Source organism: Nicotiana sylvestris, chromosome 9 (genome assembly GCF_000393655.2).
Source record: "Nicotiana sylvestris chromosome 9, ASM39365v2, whole genome shotgun sequence".
NCBI classification, from domain to species: Eukaryota; Viridiplantae; Streptophyta; class Magnoliopsida; order Solanales; family Solanaceae; genus Nicotiana; species Nicotiana sylvestris.
The window spans coordinates 17,968,599-17,985,948 of record NC_091065.1 but is presented as its reverse complement, the minus strand read 5'-3'; the positions used below and the strand labels follow the sequence as shown (position 1 = coordinate 17,985,948).

Genomic DNA, 17,350 nt, shown 5'->3' with positions numbered 1-17,350 from the left:
CTACTCTTCTTCCATGATTTTTCATCTCAAATGCTTAATGACATATTCAATGACATATTTTGTATGTTCAATGACATATTCCATGACATATTTTCTTCACTATTTATGCCTATATAAAGGCCTTGTAATAGATAGAAAAATACACACAATTGAAGAAGAAAATCTTTTCCTTCTCTCTTTCTCTCTATATATCTTAACTTGTTTTTCCTTGTTCTATATTGTTATTTTTGAGCCACAATTCTTAACAAAAAAGAAATTATCTATCCTTTTGCATCTACTCTAGTCATATCGGGCCAAACCCCATTGTATTACGGGCATCCGAAATTGACCCGATTGGTCCTCACATTTTAACAAACTACAGTCTGCTAATGGAGCTTCAATGGTGGATGCATTTAACAGTATATACTTCCTAAATGAGCAATGAATAGAGGCTTAGTTAGAAAAGGGGAACAAAAACCCTAGCTGATTTGAAGTAAAAACCCTAGTTCAATTTTTTTTTTAATCAGTTGAAATGGAGAGTGATAGTCCAGAAATACCGAAGAAGGGCAAATCAAAAACCCCTCGAAAACCCAAAGATAGCGTTCTCAAACAGAGTTTGTTCTCTCTCTCTTTCTACGCGCGTGTGTGTGTGGGGAGACTGCTGAGCTTAATCGTTTGTAGTTTTTTTTCTTGTTTAACTTTCGGTTTATGTTTTTAATTTTATGCAGAGTCTCCAGCTGAGTTCTTTGCAGATAACAAGAACATTGCGGGTTTTGACAATGTGAGTTTCTTACATGCTTATTATCTCTCTGTATTTCTAATGATACAGATTACAATCTCAAATAGTTTAGTGCAATCATAATTATATTTAATAATTTAAGGTTGTCAATGAAATATTATTGTCTTGTTGGCATTTTAAGAGTGATATACTATGGTTCAAATTCCAGTGAAAGCAAATACAGGTTATTTTTTCACAAAAGCCTTAGTGGACAAAGTTATGTGAGGTAACAAGTACCTAGATGAATAGTCGAGGTGCACGCAAGCTGACCCAAACACCTTCGTGGTTTAAAAAAGAGTGATTATTACTTGTAACTGAAGTTGTCATTAACTAAGGTGCAGTGCTACCTGCAAAGTTAGGTATGTACCGAATGAATCTAGGTGCACGTTATTTATGCAAATGAAAACATTCCCAAGTCTAAATATGTAGAGTTTCTAGTTATTACTTATTACAAACATTAAGTCAAGATCTGCTTATAACAACACCAACAATAAACATTAAGTCAAGATCTTAAGTATCAGGTTTTATTTTGAGAAAATTTTGCGCACCCAAGGGTATGACTTAGTGGTCAATTAAGTGTGTAAAAACCTTGGAGACCAGGTTCAAATCCTACGGGGACAAAAATCACTAGGATGGCCAATTAAGTGTGTGAAAACCTTGGAGACCCGGTTCAAATCTCACAGAGACAAAAAATATTACTCCCTCCGTTCCAATTTATGTGAACCTGTTTGACTGGGCACAGAGTTTAAGAAAAAAATGAAGACTTTTGGAATTTGTGGTCCTAAATAAGTCCAAATGGGGCCCAGAGTATTTGTGTGGTTATAAAAGCTTCTCATTAAGGGTAGAGTTGTAACTTTAAGCTAAATTGTTACAAAATTTAGAAAGGGTTCATTCTTTTTGGAACGGATCAAAAAGGAAATAGGTTCACATAAACTGGAACAGAGGGAGTAGGTGATTTCTTCCAATCTACCTAAGCCTTAGTGGACGAAGTTACCCAGTAGTTGTGCTGGTGAGAGACAGCATGTATCCGATGGAATAGTTTAGATGCACGCAAGTTGGTTTGGATATCACCATTATCAAAAAAAGTTAGAATATCTTGCATGCCTCAATGTGAGAACTTAGATCAAATATGAACTACATATTTTCCAAGAGAAATAATTTTCTTATAGAGATTTTCCAAGTGAAATAGTTTGATAGAGAAGCACAATAAAAGAAATGCACAAGTCATAAAAGGATTACTGAAAAGGGAAAATGAATGCAAACTAAGGTAAAAGAGAAAAAAGAGAAACAAAGTGGTGCAAGGTCTAGGTGGGTGCAAATTGTCCTAGATACCAACAACAACAACAACCACAACATACCCAGTCTTATCCCACACCGTGGGGTCTGGGGAGGATAGTGTGTACGCAGACCTTACTCCTACCTTGTGAGGATAGCGAGACTGTTTCCAATAGACCCCCGGCTCAGGAAAGCATAAACACCACATTAATGAAAATATAGACAAGAAGGGACAGTACCAAAAAGCCATATAAAAGCAGAATAAAAACAACAAGTTAATAATAAGGTAATCCACAATGAAAGAAAACAACGGTTAGTCATAAAAACCTACTACCCACGGAAAGCGAGACTGTGTGCCAATACTACTGTTATGAACAATCTAAATTACCTACTTTACTGCCCTAATCCTCGACCTCCATACCTTCCTATCAAGGGTCATGTCCTCAGTCAGCTGAAGCTGCGCCATGTCTTGCCTAATCACCTCTCCACATCTTTTCTTTGGCCTTCCTCTACCTCTCCGTAGGCCCTCCAATGTCAACCTCTCACACCTCCTCACCGGGGCGTCTGTGCTCCTACTCCTTACATGACCAAGCCACCTAAGCTGTGCTTCCCGCATCTTGTCCTCAATAGGAGCCACACCCACCTTGTCGCGAATAACTTCATTTCTGATCCTATCTAACCTGGTGTGCCCGCACATCCATCTCAACATCGTCATCTCTGTTACCTTCATCTTCTGGGCATGAGCGATCTTGACTGGCCAACACTCAGCCCCATACAACAACGTTGTTCTGACCACCACTCTATAGAACTTACCTTTAAGTTTCGGTGGTACCTTGTCACATAAAACACCGGAAGCAAGTCTCCATATCATCCATTCCGCCCAAATACGATGTGTGACATCTTCATCAATCTCCCCATTCCCGGAATAATAGACCCAAGGTACTTAAAACTCCCTCTCCTAGGGATGACCTGCGAGTCCAGCCTCACCTCCCCTTCCCCTCCTCCCCCGAGACTCACCACTGAACTTACACTCGAGACTCACCACTGAACTTACACTCCAAGTATTCTGTCTTGGTCCTGCTCAACTCAGGGTTGTGAAAAGCGGTCGCTTAAAGCGAGGCGACCCCATTACCGCTCCTGCTATATGAAGCGACTCAGGTAGATAAAAGCGTGCGCTTCCCACTAAAAAGCGAGAAGCGAAGCGAGGCGACCGAAGCGAGCGCTTCTCTGTTTTAAACACCCGCCAACCTATTTAAGTAAAAAAGAAAGGTGTTCAGTGTTCTTTTATTAAAACACACGGCCAGCAGCAACAGGTATGTGATGATTTCTTCCAAATAGAAGCGAAATGTTGACGATTTTTTTTTTCCCTTCGGTTCTTCTTCTCAGTCTTCTCCTCTTCGTTGAAATGCTGCCCAGTTTTTCTTTCACTGTTTTTATGCTGCCCAGTTTTTAACAGAATAGTATACCGCCCTTCCTCTTATTTTAATTTTTTTTTTAAAATTCCGCTTCACTTCAAAAAAGTGAGCGCTTCTCGCTTTAAGTGAAACGGGGGTTGTCGCTTTTCCTCGCTTCACGCTCTTCACAACACTGGCTTAACTTGAAACCTTTAGATTCCAGGGTCTGCCTCCATATCTCTAATTACTACCGTAATTTAAAAAAAAAAAATGCATGCCTCAGTGTGACTACTTAGATCAAGTATGAACTAAATATTTTCCAAGAGAAATTTTTTTATATAAAGATTTTCCTAGAGAAATAGTTTGATAGAGAAGCAGAATTTTTTTAAAAAAGAAGCAGAAATCATAAATGGATTACTGAAAAGGAAAAAACGAATGCAAACGAAGGGTAAAAGCAAAAGTGAGAAACAAAGGGGTGCATGGTCTCCATAGAACTATACATTGAATCTTTAGCTTTACGAAGATATTGCACTTGGTTAACAACGGTTATATAGGAGAGGAGAAGCTGGTACCTCAAAATTGTGGGTACCTTTTAGAATAGAAAAGGTTGAAAATTTAACCTCCATATGCCCCCTGCTTAGCATGTAATCAGACTGTTGATAACTCACTGTCATCAGTTAATTAATGTACCCCTTTTCAAGAGTTGTCCCCAAAATTCATAATTATAGTAGAGTAGGTGGAGGTTTTAAGGTCAGACATTGTTGCCATCAATCGCAAAAAATTGTCCATATTGAAGGGCATGTTGAGGGCGATGAAATAGGCTCTTCATTTTTTATAGCTTAAAATTTTCATGAGGTGGAACTTACTTCAGCAATGATACACTAATGTGCTTTAAATCACGCCTCTCTTCACCCTAACCAATGTACTTGAGGTGTGGCTGTACCTTCGAACCATGCACCTTTGCCAACGGTGAAGAATACTTCTCATTTAAAGTATATTAGCCAAATTGGCCATTTCAAATGTATGAAACTCGCATAAAACGTTCCTATATTTATAGGTTGTCTATAGTTACTCTTTGTTCAATTTTTCAGCCTGGAAAATGTCTTTACACTACTGTGAGAGAACTTGTTGAGAATGCACTTGATTCTGCTGAATCCATATCTGAACTTCCTGTTGTAGAGATAACCATGTAAGTGATTATTGTTGTCTATTTTAGTAACTGCTTTAATGAGCTAACAAAAATTCATTAATGGAGAACCATTCGTCATAGCTTTGTTTTGGTTTTTGTTATGCTCCTGTAGTGAAGAGATCGGCAAAAGTAAGTTTAATTCCATGATTGGTCTGGCTGACCACGAACGAAGAGATGAAGCTCTTTATGATGATTTTGAGACAGCAAAGGCTCGTGAGGTGTGTAAGCAGTGAATTTGGTCTCACTTGGATGGCGTTCTGATTTACATCTTATGCTGACTGTTTGACATTTAGCGGATTTCAGTAGTGAACTAGTTTTCTACCTGTTGTGCTACAGAAAAGGCTTGCCAAGGAAGCTCGTCTTCTAGAGGTTCAAGCAAAGAATGCTGCTCTTGGGAAGAAAGGAAAAGACCCTGTAGCTACAAAGGCAGCTAAGGGTAGGGAGGCATCGTATTATAGGGTGACATGCAAGGTATGACCTGTTTCTCTTTGTTCTTCTATATGCTGATGCTGTTCTCAGTATGGAAGACAACAACTGTACATTGTTGAATTAAAGCAATCTCACTAGCAAGTTAGAGGGAGTTTATTTCCGGAATGACTTAACTCACTGTACTTGTTTCTAATATAGGATAATGGAAGAGGAATGCCACATGACGATATCCCGAATATGTTTGGACGAGGTTTTATATGATCTCCATATCCAGTTATTTTACCAGTCGAAATTTTTGCATATTCCTGCCTTTTGTTTTTTTCCAACTTCTTTTGTTTTCTCTTGACCTTCTATTGGGAGGAGCGGAGGTGTTTTCGAGTGGCTTTTCTAGTTTAGTTATTAGGATTAGTTTTTCCTGATATTGTTGTAGATCCAAGTGGAAATCTTTGATTCTTTTTAACTGAATATTGCTGCACATGATCCTGTTCCTAAGAAAGTGTCTTCTGCAGTTTTGTCTGGAACAAAGTATGGATTGAAACAGACACGTGGGAAATTTGGTCTTGGTGCAAAGATGGTATGTTCAGAAATTGGTCTTGACCTAATCATTTGACTTTCTTTAACAATCACCTTCTCTAAATTGTTTGCACTCATAGTACATAATTTCTGTAACATTAGGTTAGTGTTGATCTTCTATCTCTTCTGGTCTTACATTTTAGTGTCTTAGTTGCTTGTGGTATCTTCTCTGCCTTGTTGCTATTATCTGTTTTAAGAGGTGGTTGTGAGGGTGAGTGGGTGGATAATTTCTCTGAACTAAGAGAATATTCTCATACTGTTAGAGTGATCCTCCCAGTGATTTTAGCCTGTAATTCTTTTTTCCAGTTTAGTTGTGTTCATCCAGAAACGGATTTCAATGGATGTCAACATATACCTTCATTTCCTTTTCTCTCATTTCTACAGGCATTGATTTGGTCCAAGATGAGTACAGGACTTCCCATTGAGATTACATCTTCCATGAAGAGCCAAAGTTATACCTCATTCTGTAGGCTGGATATTGATATTCACAAGTAAGCTATATTTCAGAATGCATAGTAACATAGAATTTTGTTTCGTGGTACCTCACTGCATTACGCCTTTGCTTCAGGAATGTTCCTCACATTCATGTACATGAAAAACGGGAAAACAAAGAATGGTGGCATGGTGCTGAAATCCAGATTGTTATTGAAGGGAACTGGACAACCTACCGAGTATGTAGTTTTTACATTGTCATTGTGACAGATGTCCTCCCAAGTTTCACCTCATTCAGGCAGTGAAAGCAACTTAACCAACTGATGCACCTTCTATATTTCTGAAAACTGATATTTTCTTTCTTCGTTTACAGTCCAAAATATTGCATTATATGCGACAAATGGCCGTCATTACGCCGTATGCACAATTCCTTTTCCAATTCATATCAGATTCTCCAGAGTACTCTCTCTCTCCCCCTCCTTGATTGAATTAATTTGTTTGTGCAAGGCTACAAGCACATCCACTATCTTTGAGTTCATAAACCATGTCCTGAATTTCTTCGGTTTCACTTTATTTTGAATTTATTGTAGGAAAAACGTGATAATTAGGTTTGCTAGAAGAACGGACATAATGCCTCCAGTTCCTCTTGAGACCAAGTACCATCCATCAGCTGTGGATATACTTCTTATCAAACGGCTTATAACGGAGACATCAAAACAGACCCTTCTGCAGTTCCTTCAGCATGAATTTGTAAACATTGGGAAGTGTCATGCAGAGCGTTTAATCGGTGAGAACTTGAAACTGATTGCATTCATCTCTTTGAGATCCCTTGATAAAACAAAATTAGTTGGCAGTCAAGGGTGTCTGGCTAAAGATTACGTACATGCTCTATGTATTGTTGACAATGGAAAATAGTTCATCTGTTGATTGCATTCCATTCAGCCACTAGCAGACAACAGTTTGTTGTTACTGCTCACCAACTTAATAGAGTTGGAAAAAATATAAATTTTTCCTTACTATCAGACTAACAGAAGATAAGTTTGCATTTCAATTGGCTTTTTATGCACGGAGATTGTATTTTTAATAATTGGCTTTTATATGGAACTCCAATGTTTATGATAAGCCTATTTTCCGTGGTTGCCACTTCTAGTGCTAATCTCATTATGTTTTTGGTTATTTCATATACATTTTTTTTGGGTTAAGATTCATTCTCTTTGGTTGTAGCAAAAAGTTTGAGAATGAAATCTTTGATTTGTCGATCGAAATTCAAATTCTAGGACACAAAAATGCATCGCTTCATTAAATCACAATGCAAAGTTTCTTTTAAAAAAAATTTAGATATCAATATACTCCTTCCTTCAGGCTTGACAAGATATAGATTTAAAATATTAAGTTGATCTGTAAAAAGTAATTGGAGATTTGGATTATAATATGGTTGCAAAGATAGATTGAAAAGAAAGATATCACGTCAAAGAGTAAATTAAATGGTTAAATGTAGCTAAATTCAAGAAATCCGAACATCGTATAATATAACATTGTAAAATATTCTTCTCAAAAAGTGTCTCAAATATTTTGGGATATTTAAAATTGTATTAAACAAATTGTGATGGATGTAGGTTTTATAGTGTTTCTAGTACCTTTTTGTAGTGAACACCATAGTATGGTGTTTCCTCTTTGAGGGAAGAGATGTAGTCTATTCATCCAGGTCTTATTAAGTTATTCAAAATTTTAAATTTAAGTCTTACAGTAAACTAAGCTTCTTAAACACAACCAACAATTTTTTTTTTTTGCCTTAATGGGTGTCACTACTCGTCGACAACAAAAAAGTTATAGATCCTTTCCTCTATAACTAAAGAATGATAACCAAAATGTAATACTCTTCCATTTTAATTTATATGATACTCTTTCTGTTTTAAGACGTTCTAAAATGTTTGACATGGTTTCTTTATTAAGGTAAGCCTTGGGCTAAGCAGGAATGCCCTATCCAATAGCCTACTTCTGATCTCTCTGCGCTTTGGACATCACTCTTTATTATGTCAAGATGGAATTCCGACATTACTGTCTACAACTCTTGCAATTTTCAAAAATTCAAATTCTTTTTACTATTCGAATTTTAAATTTTGATGTGATGTTATCTTTATTTCCCCAACTTCCCAATCATTACTTATTTACCTAATAAAAAAATTCATTCATTTGGTTTTTACTATCACTAGTATAATTAAAAAGTCAAATTAATATTTCAATTCTATGTCCAGTAAACCACTGTCATATAAAGTGACCCTGAGCGGCTTTTCGGTTATATAAATAAAAATGAAACTGAGGGAGTAGTAAATTTTTCCATATTTCTCATTATGAAAGACTCCTTTTGAATTAATTGAGTAGCAAGATTTCATAGTTGAATAATGTTGAAGTGTGTGACCGCCTCATCTAAAAGATTAAGTTGATTGAAAGAGGATACTTTTATTTACTTAATATTATGCCTTCAACATGCTCCTTCATGTGCGGGCATGATTATTTTTCATGGTGAAGCATGTGGAGTTCTTTTTCATAATGAGTGGCAGTGAGAGACTTTTGTCCCCTCTGATACCATGTTGAAGTGTGTGACAAACTCATCCAAAAGTTTAAGCTGATAGAGGGAGTACACTTTCAGTAAACTCAAAAGTTTAATATTATGTCTCCTACAAATAATAACATAGAGAGGAAAAACTTAAATGGAAGACTGGTGGCAGGTAAGAATACAGATTACACAACAGTAAAAGAAATTGACGAGGTCAAATGTAGTTTTATTTTGAGCATTAAGGTCCTTAGAAGCTACTACAGTAAAATCAGACAAGCAAATTTGAAACATAAGTTGGGATTTTCACGAGAGAATGTGAATTACATGAATGTTACGTTCAGGCTAATTCTGGGTCCGGAAATTCCTCTGGCAAGTGTGGCTAGGCATGTGAAATATGAACTATGCTGAGAACTATGCTCCTACTGCTAGGTTGTGTGGCATTGTAAAAATTCAAGTTTGATTTTGGTACTGTAGTAAAAAATTAATGTGATATGCTGAACACTGCCTTGCTAGAGTTGCATTTCGAATATGTTTTTGTGCTTTGTGCTCTCTTGAAAACCTTATTACCATTAAAACTACTTGTTGATACACCAATCTCTCATCATGGATATTGGAATTTCCATAATGAACATTTCTATCCCTTGTTACTTATGTACTTATATCTGTAGCATACTACTCATTCACTTACATAACAATAAAATGCCCTCGGTCATTGTACATTATAACTAAAGAAGGATGTTCTTTCACATTCTAGGGGAGATGGGTCCCGATTTTAACCCTAAAATGCCAGTTAAATCTCTAACACCACAGCAAATAGTTCGCATCCATCAGTTGTTTCGTCAAGCCAAATTTGATGATCCCAGTGGTGATGTAAGTTCCTCTTTTGAAGTTCTTGCCTCTTTTCCATTTGCTTTTAGCGACACCAAATTATAAATGTTATGTCGATTCCCAGTTTTATTGTGTATATGTTTTGTACTAATTTTTGCATGTCAATAACAAGCCATATTGCAGATTCTAAGTCCTGCTGGAGAATATAATCTACGTCTTGGTATTATAAAAGAACTGCATCCAGATATGGTTGCTACCTTTTCTGGAAGGTTAGTATATAAAGCTTTTCATCTACTTTTATCTTTTGAATCCTTTGATTTTATCATACAAATCATAGAAGTATTAAAAGTTACTACGACTTCTGTCCAGTGCTCAAGTATTCGAAGGCCATCCATTTATCGTGGAAGCTGGAGTTAGTGTTGGTGGGAAAGATGTTAAACAAGTGAGAAATCTCCCTTATGGTAAAGTATATAAAAGATAGAGAATGAAGCACGTCTAGTCCCGATACTGATTGTGGCTATACAATATGTTGTATCACCAATGTTATAAGCAAAGGACCCATCAGAATGTGTCTTAATCTGCATTCGTTCAGTAGTGAATTATGATTTGATTTCATTGGACAAACCTAATCAAATGATTGTGGAAGCACTATATGATGGTCAAATTCTTTTTCTTCGCTTTTGAGCTTGAAGTTACCGCATGGTGAGGTTCTTGAGGGTCACTTGGTGATAAGGATATACTTTCTAGGAGCTGTAAGAAGTAAATATTTGCCTGCAGAGGACATCATCTGGTCTTCCCATATTCTCGAACAAGGGGTCGTTTGGTACAATGGTTGGATAAATAAGGATATCCCATGGAATTAGCTATCCTACCTTCTATAAGGGATAGCTAATCCCACTATTTTACTGTAAAATTTATCCCGAGATTAGCTAATACCTATAACCAAACATGGGATAAATACAATCCCAAATTCTATTCCAGGATTATTATCCTTATCCCTGGTACCAAACGACCCCTAAATAGATGTTGAAGTTCTATTCATTGGATGACAGTGTTTCCTTTCTTTTGATAATAACGGACATGGAAAAGAAATAGAAGAAAAGAGAAGCAAATGTCAGTGTTAGAAAATTCTGATCCATAGAACTTTTGTTGCTTCTCCTAGCTTATTGCCTCATGATTCATCAGTTGGTGTTAGCCCTATTATTACAACTTTTATATCTTCTGAATTTCTTTATCTCATATTGTTGCACTTACTATGCCTGACCAAAATTTTAGGGGCTGAATATATTCCGATTTGCTAATCGGATTCCGCTTCTTTTTGAGCAAGGTGCTGATGTTGTTACCAGGACTGCTTTGAAGAGAATCAAGTAAGCATTTAAAGCCTACGAAGTTGCTCGTAATTCTCATTCGCTAAGAAATCAAGAAACTCTGCTTGTTCTCTCATAGAAAATGTTTTCTCCTTTTCCTAAATTTCTTGTGAGCAAGTACTATAGAAGATGTTATCTTCTGTGGGCTCCCCTTTTTGCCACCCTAGAACAGGGGAGAAATAATTTCCTACGAGGCTCCTTTTCTCTTTCTCATATTCTTTTGTCGCTTTTAGTTGGTTTTTCCCTTTTTATGTGAGGGTGGGGAAAATTTCTGCAAATTGAACTGCAGACTGTAATAAGATGTCATTTATAGTTGGAACAGTTACAAGATAAACCAGACACAAGACAAGATTGGTGTCTTTGTCAGCATCGTTAGCACCAAAATTCCCTTCAAGGGGACTGGGAAGGAGTATATCGGAGATGACATAAGTGAGATAGCTTCTGCTGTCAAGGTAACTCCTATTGTCCTTGGTTCATAAATCGCTGAGTGGCTTTTTCATAGGCTAATAAATCAGTATTGCAGACAGCCATTCAGCAGTGTTGCAATCAGCTCAAAGCAAAGATTGTAAAAAGGATTCAGGCTCGTGAGCAGCAGGAAAGGAAGCGGAATTTGAGCAAGTAAGCTTGATCATTTAGGCTGATAATAGTTTGAGTTTCATCAGTCAAATTCAATGCTAATTTTCTACTGGACGCAGGTATATCCCTGATTCTACTAATGCTATATATATCGTCCTAAAAGAGATGGCAAATCTGCATGCGTCAAAAAGGAAACGCTACGGGAATGACGAAACAGACATACTAAAACAAGTTTCAGTTAATTCAATAACGAAAGATACATTGAGAGAAAAGCTTGCTCAGCATGTTGAAAAGGTAAGCATCCCTGTGTATATGTTATTCTAGTGCAGAGAAGTTTGTATCGCATTATGGTCAAATACTGCTACCATTAACTTGATTGGATGCTTCTAGCCTCTTATGAATTTGAGAAAGAAAATGGTTGTAAACCTGCTTGCCACTGTAAGGAAAAATTTACCCGCACCAATTGTTTGCACCAAATGAATGAATGCAACACATATATCTAACACCGGGTGCAAGTAAGTTAATTGATATGTGTCACGACCCAAAATCTCACCTGTCGTGATGGCGCCTATCGTGGTACTAGGCAAGCCTCAACTCAACATCTCAACACAATAGAACTTTTAAATAAAGGCGGAAGCAGTTAATATTAAATAAAACCTTTTAGAATAGAATATAACTCCAAAAGTACTAAACAATCCATCCCCAAAACCTGGTGTCACTGAGTGCATGAGCATCTAAATGATAACAACATCCGACTGATAAAATACTGTCTGAAAATATAGAACAGTACAACATGAAAGGAAAGGAGAGTCAAGGTCAGCGAACACCATACAGCTACCTCAATAGTCTCCTGAGTCTGACTCCTCAATCAGCAACCGCCGTGACCAGAAGTGTCTAGATCTGTACACGAGGTACAGGGGTAACGTGAGTACACCAACTCAGTAAGTAACAGAAATAAATAAGGAACTGAGAAGTAGTGACGAGCTATGCAAATACAGTTATCTCAATAACTTTCAATAAGAATAGCCATACTTTCAATTTAATAGTTTAAGTCTCATCAGTGCATACTCAAATAACTCATATCAAATATTCCATAAATATGTACGACAAGGATAAATAGCAACTAAGTGTAGCAATTAACTGAAAACAAATACAACCTCTCAAGGCAACAGTCACTCAGCTCATCTCATAACTTAAAAATCTCAGTGGAAATAACAAAACCAAATCAATAATTTAATTCCAAACATCTAAAAAAAAACTCCGGTTCGAATGAAAGTTGTTCAAAACATTTGTTTAACATTTTCAATAGAGGCTCAGTATAAAGATGAGTGAAGACAGTAATTTCACAAAACAAGCCCCTCGGGCAAAGCGTCACTCGTATGTATGTATATATAGCCCCTCAGGCAAGCCTCTCAGTCCCTCATGACTCAACTCTCATCAATCAGCACTCACACTCAGCAGGTACCTCATAATAACCGCTGCGGCGTGCAGCCCGATCCATATATGTAGTCGACTGCGCTCACTGGGGGTGTGCAGACTTCGGAGGGGCTCCTTCAGCCCAAGCGCTATAAACTGTACGGATAACTCACGTGCTATAATAATATCTGGATCTGCACGGACAACTCACGTGCTGCACGGACAACTCACGTGCTATAATATAATATTTGGATCCGCACGGACAACTCACGCGCTATAATATAATATTTGGATCCGCACGGACAACTCACGTGCTATAGTATCAATAACCTCATATTTAGGCCCTCGGCCTCACTCAGTCATCAATCTCTCCAGTCTCTTGGGCTCTCAGAAATCATATAAACGGCCCAAACATAAGTAATATCATATATCAACAATGAACAGTAAGAGGCAGAGGCATAATAAGCAAGAAAAGCTATGACTGAGTACAAAACAATAACTTAGCAGCTAATTCAGCAAGTACACGACCTCGCAGGTCTCAACAATGATCACATAAGGCCTAAACATGATTTCTAACATGAAGTACAGTCAATTTCTATGAAAACAGAGGAAACATGTATTAAACAGTTGGCCAATTAATTCCACAGTCTCGCGGGACGGACCAAGTCACAATCCCGTAGCACGCCCACACGCCCGTCACCTAGCACGTGCATCACTTCCAAAATAGTCATACGTCACAATGTCCGGGGTTTTATACCCTCAGGACCAGATTTATAACCGTTACTTACCTCAATTCGAGCAAAATTCTACTCCGCAATGCCTTTTCCTTTCAAATCGACCTCCAAATGCCTCGAATCTAGCCACAATAATTCGATTCAGTCAATAAAAATTATAGGAATTAATTCCACATGAAATTCTACATTTTCCATTAAAAATCCGAAATTGCACTAAAAATTTGCCCGTGGGGCCCATGTCTCGGAACCCGACAAAAATTATGGAATATGAACCCCCATCCAATTACAATTATGGAATATGAACCCCCATCCAATCACGAGTCTAACCATACCAAAATTACTAAATTTCGATAACATTTCGATCCTCAAATCTATCCGAGAGGGTTTTCCAACTTTTCCAACTAAATTCACAGATTTAATGCCAAAACTAGTAATAGCTTAGGTAATCTAACCAAAATTAAGTTAAGAACATTTACCCCGTTGTTTTCTCTAAAAATCTCCCGAAAATCGCCTCTCCCTAGCTCCAATTTGGTCCCATTTTCAGAACTCAACATTTTGTCCAGAATTTCCGTGGATACTGTTCATGGTTACTGTACACGGATACTGTTCACGCAGGTGCAGTCACTGTTCACACGTGCGAAAAATGCAAAAACTGCCCAGAAAATTTCAGCAGCCTTTTATATCCGTTAACCTTCCGAAATCCACCCGAGGCCCTCGGGACCTCGACAAAAATGCATCAACCAGTCCTAAAACATCATACGAACTTAGTCGAAACCTCAAATCACATCAAATAACGCTAAAATCGCGAATCACACCCCAATTCAAGCCTAATGAAACTAGGAACGTCCAACTTCTATATTCGATGCAAAAACCTATCAAATCAAATCCGATTGACTTCAAATTTTGCACACAAGTCATAAATGACATAACAAAGCTATGAAAAATTTCAGAACTGGATTTCGACCCCGATATCAAAAAGTCAAATCTCCGGTCAAACTTAAGAAATCTTTAGCCTTAGATTTCTAGATTCCGTTAAATGACGATAATTTGATCTAGGGAACTCTGAATTCGATTTCGGGGGATATGACCAAGTCCCAAATCACGATAAGAAACTACTAGAATGGTCAAAACTCGGATCCAGGTTCGTTTGCTCAAAATATTGACCGAAGTCAACTCAATTGAGTTTTAAAGCTCTAATTCATATTTTAATCCATCTTTTCACATAAAAGCCTTCCAGAAAATTATACGGACTGCACACGCAAGTCGAGGAATTATTGATAGCGCTTTTCAAGGTCTTAAAATACCGAGATAATTATTTAATTCCAAGATGACATTTTGGGTCATCACAATATGTATTCTCACTTAATTTGTGAATGTGGTGTAAACACCGGGTGCGATTAAGTATTTTCCCAGCTGTAAAGTTGGAAAACTGAGATGATTCCATAGAGCCAGCCAATATTGCTAATCTTTTTTCTGGAAAACCCACAAGAAAGGGTCTGTAACAACGAACTACTATGTCGTTTGACTATTTTGTTTTGCAGGTGGACTATGAAATGGCCTTGGAGTATGCCACACAGAGCGGAGTGAATGAAGAACCCCGAGAAGACATATACATAGAGTCACTGGATGAAGATAAGAACTTCATCGACTTCAAAAGCCCCGTATTTGTTTTCAGACTCTATCACTAGTTATTTTCTAGCTGGCTTGTCACAGGAATGTGTTTTTTTCTGATATCATTTTTCATTGGTTTGTATCAATCTGAATTATAGAAATTTAAAGGTGAACAAGGCCACGACAATTATGTGGTGACATAGGGAGAGATAATGTTACTCATTGCAACGATGTTTACTGAATCGTCGTCGCACATTGTAAATTTGAGGTCAAAGATTCATTTTCCCATTCTCTGAGTATGTTAGTGACGACTTTGTAGCTTAAAAGTTTGTCTTTAAGTACCATTTGTATGTTGGAATATTGGCTGACGATTTCTCTGATGATCTTTTGGTTTTTCTCTCCTTGAATCAGTTAAGGGAACAAAAGGACGATGATGAAAAAATTGCTACTCAGATAGAAGTCCATAAGTTCTTTGAACTTGCAAAGTTTAATTAAGCTTGATGCTAGTATACGTTATAACCCACGAGTTGAGATGCTTTGAACAACTAGAAAGAAAAATTGTTGAAAATTATAAACTCTAGAACATGAAATTCGATTTCCTACTTACGTTTGTTTACTCCACCTATTAGTCTGCAACAAGCAGAATGTGACACAAACAAAGTCAATGCCTTGGACCCTCCAACTAACAGATGAATCCTTTACCCTTGATGATAGATGGATGATCATGTGCCCCAAGGGTGTGGCCTAGCAGCGAGACAATAAACACAAGGTAATTTCTTTCCATCTGCCTAAAACTTTTGTAGGCAAAGTTACCTAGTATTGATGTGACAAGGTACCTACAAATAGTTGAGGTGCATCCAAGCTGGTCAAACATCACTTTTATTTTACAAAAATAAGAAATTAGATGTCTATGTGAGGAGGGTGTTTTGGTTTCTTGCTGTAGTGCCAAATTCCAATGAAGAAAAGGTAAAGAAATATTATGAGAGCAGTTCAGGGCAAATGACTTGTATTACAAACAGGCACATGAATTAGAATGGTGCTGAAAGGGTTCTTCCAATAGCAATCTGATGAAACCGTGCATGTTCAACCGCCATACAGACCATGTACCATGGCTCTTGTCTCCAAGCTATACTATCTCATCGATCTGTCTTGAACTCATATTTAGTGCTAAGATAACGAGTTAATTTCATAGATGATCATTCAACTTGTAGTTTATTGTACCAAGTTAAAGTCATAAAATTAATTTTTGCAGCGAAAAAATAACCCTACTATTTTTATAGACCATCTGAAAATGCTAAAATTTGGCCTTAAAAAAAACACAAATAGGCTACAACATGTGTAGAATTGCTATGTAATTACAGCCACGTCAACAAAAATTTACTTTGGCATTACATAAAAAAACAAAAAAATCTGTTTTTGCAACTTCACCTGATAACCGCAGCATGTGGCACGTGATCATTAAGTTTTTTTATTTTTTTTACGAGGATAAAAAAAAGGGCTTTTAAATCCTTTTTAAGTATCTCACATCAATATGAAGGGTGAGTTGATGAAGTAGTAGTCTGCTTGTGTTTCAGGACCAAACTTAACATTTATCGCATTCTTTATTTTATGTTATAGTATGACATATAGATATAGTTGAATTATAATTCCGTTAAGTGAATGAGTTTTATGAGTTTGATACAATAGATTAAAACTTGGATAAATATCCATGAATCTAACCCACAATATATAAGTCACAAGATACAATCAACAACTAATAATTATTTCAATAAAAGCAGTTATTTGAAATATGCTTCTTGTAGTGTAGACCACATTTTTAATTTCCTGAAGGTTGATTATTTGCTACTTGCTATTATTTTCTTACTGGATGTTTGGTAGCCGTTTTAAGTCACGATTAATTGGGATTCGCGTCGTCTAAGGCTCGTTAAAGAGGAAAACATAGACTGAGACTAGCTAGACCAATTGGGACACCTCAACCTTTTCAATTGGCCTACTGAAATCAATCACGAAGAATTAACCTGGCTCTTCCATTAGTTCCTTTGATCCGTTGTTTCATGTTTGACCTTTTTAATTAATTAAAAATTTCATTATTTTTCTTGTTTAATGAAGGAAATGCAATAACTATTGAGTGAGTAAAAACTTCATTATTTTCTTGCATTGCGACATAATAAAACCAATAAATCTCTTTTTGAAGTTACCTAAGTTTTTATTC

At 36.9% G+C, this 17,350-nt stretch overlaps 1 protein-coding gene across 1 annotated transcript; it reads left to right on the top strand.

Moving 5' to 3' along the window:
* The first annotated feature begins 310 nt into the window (after positions 1-310).
* On the top strand, positions 311-15,518 carry LOC104241770 (DNA topoisomerase 6 subunit B). Its single transcript, XM_009796705.2, has 19 exons — positions 311-593; positions 708-760; positions 4,518-4,615; positions 4,728-4,833; positions 4,952-5,086; positions 5,243-5,294; positions 5,554-5,618; positions 6,002-6,108; positions 6,186-6,288; positions 6,423-6,508; positions 6,640-6,836; positions 9,361-9,476; positions 9,618-9,703; positions 9,804-9,876; positions 10,710-10,801; positions 11,115-11,253; positions 11,325-11,419; positions 11,497-11,671; positions 15,069-15,518. The coding sequence occupies exons 1-19, from the start codon at positions 512-514 to the stop codon at positions 15,213-15,215; spliced, it is 2,007 nt and encodes a 668-aa protein (XP_009795007.1). The 5' UTR covers positions 311-511; the 3' UTR covers positions 15,216-15,518.
* The last annotated feature ends 1,832 nt before the right edge of the window (positions 15,519-17,350 follow it).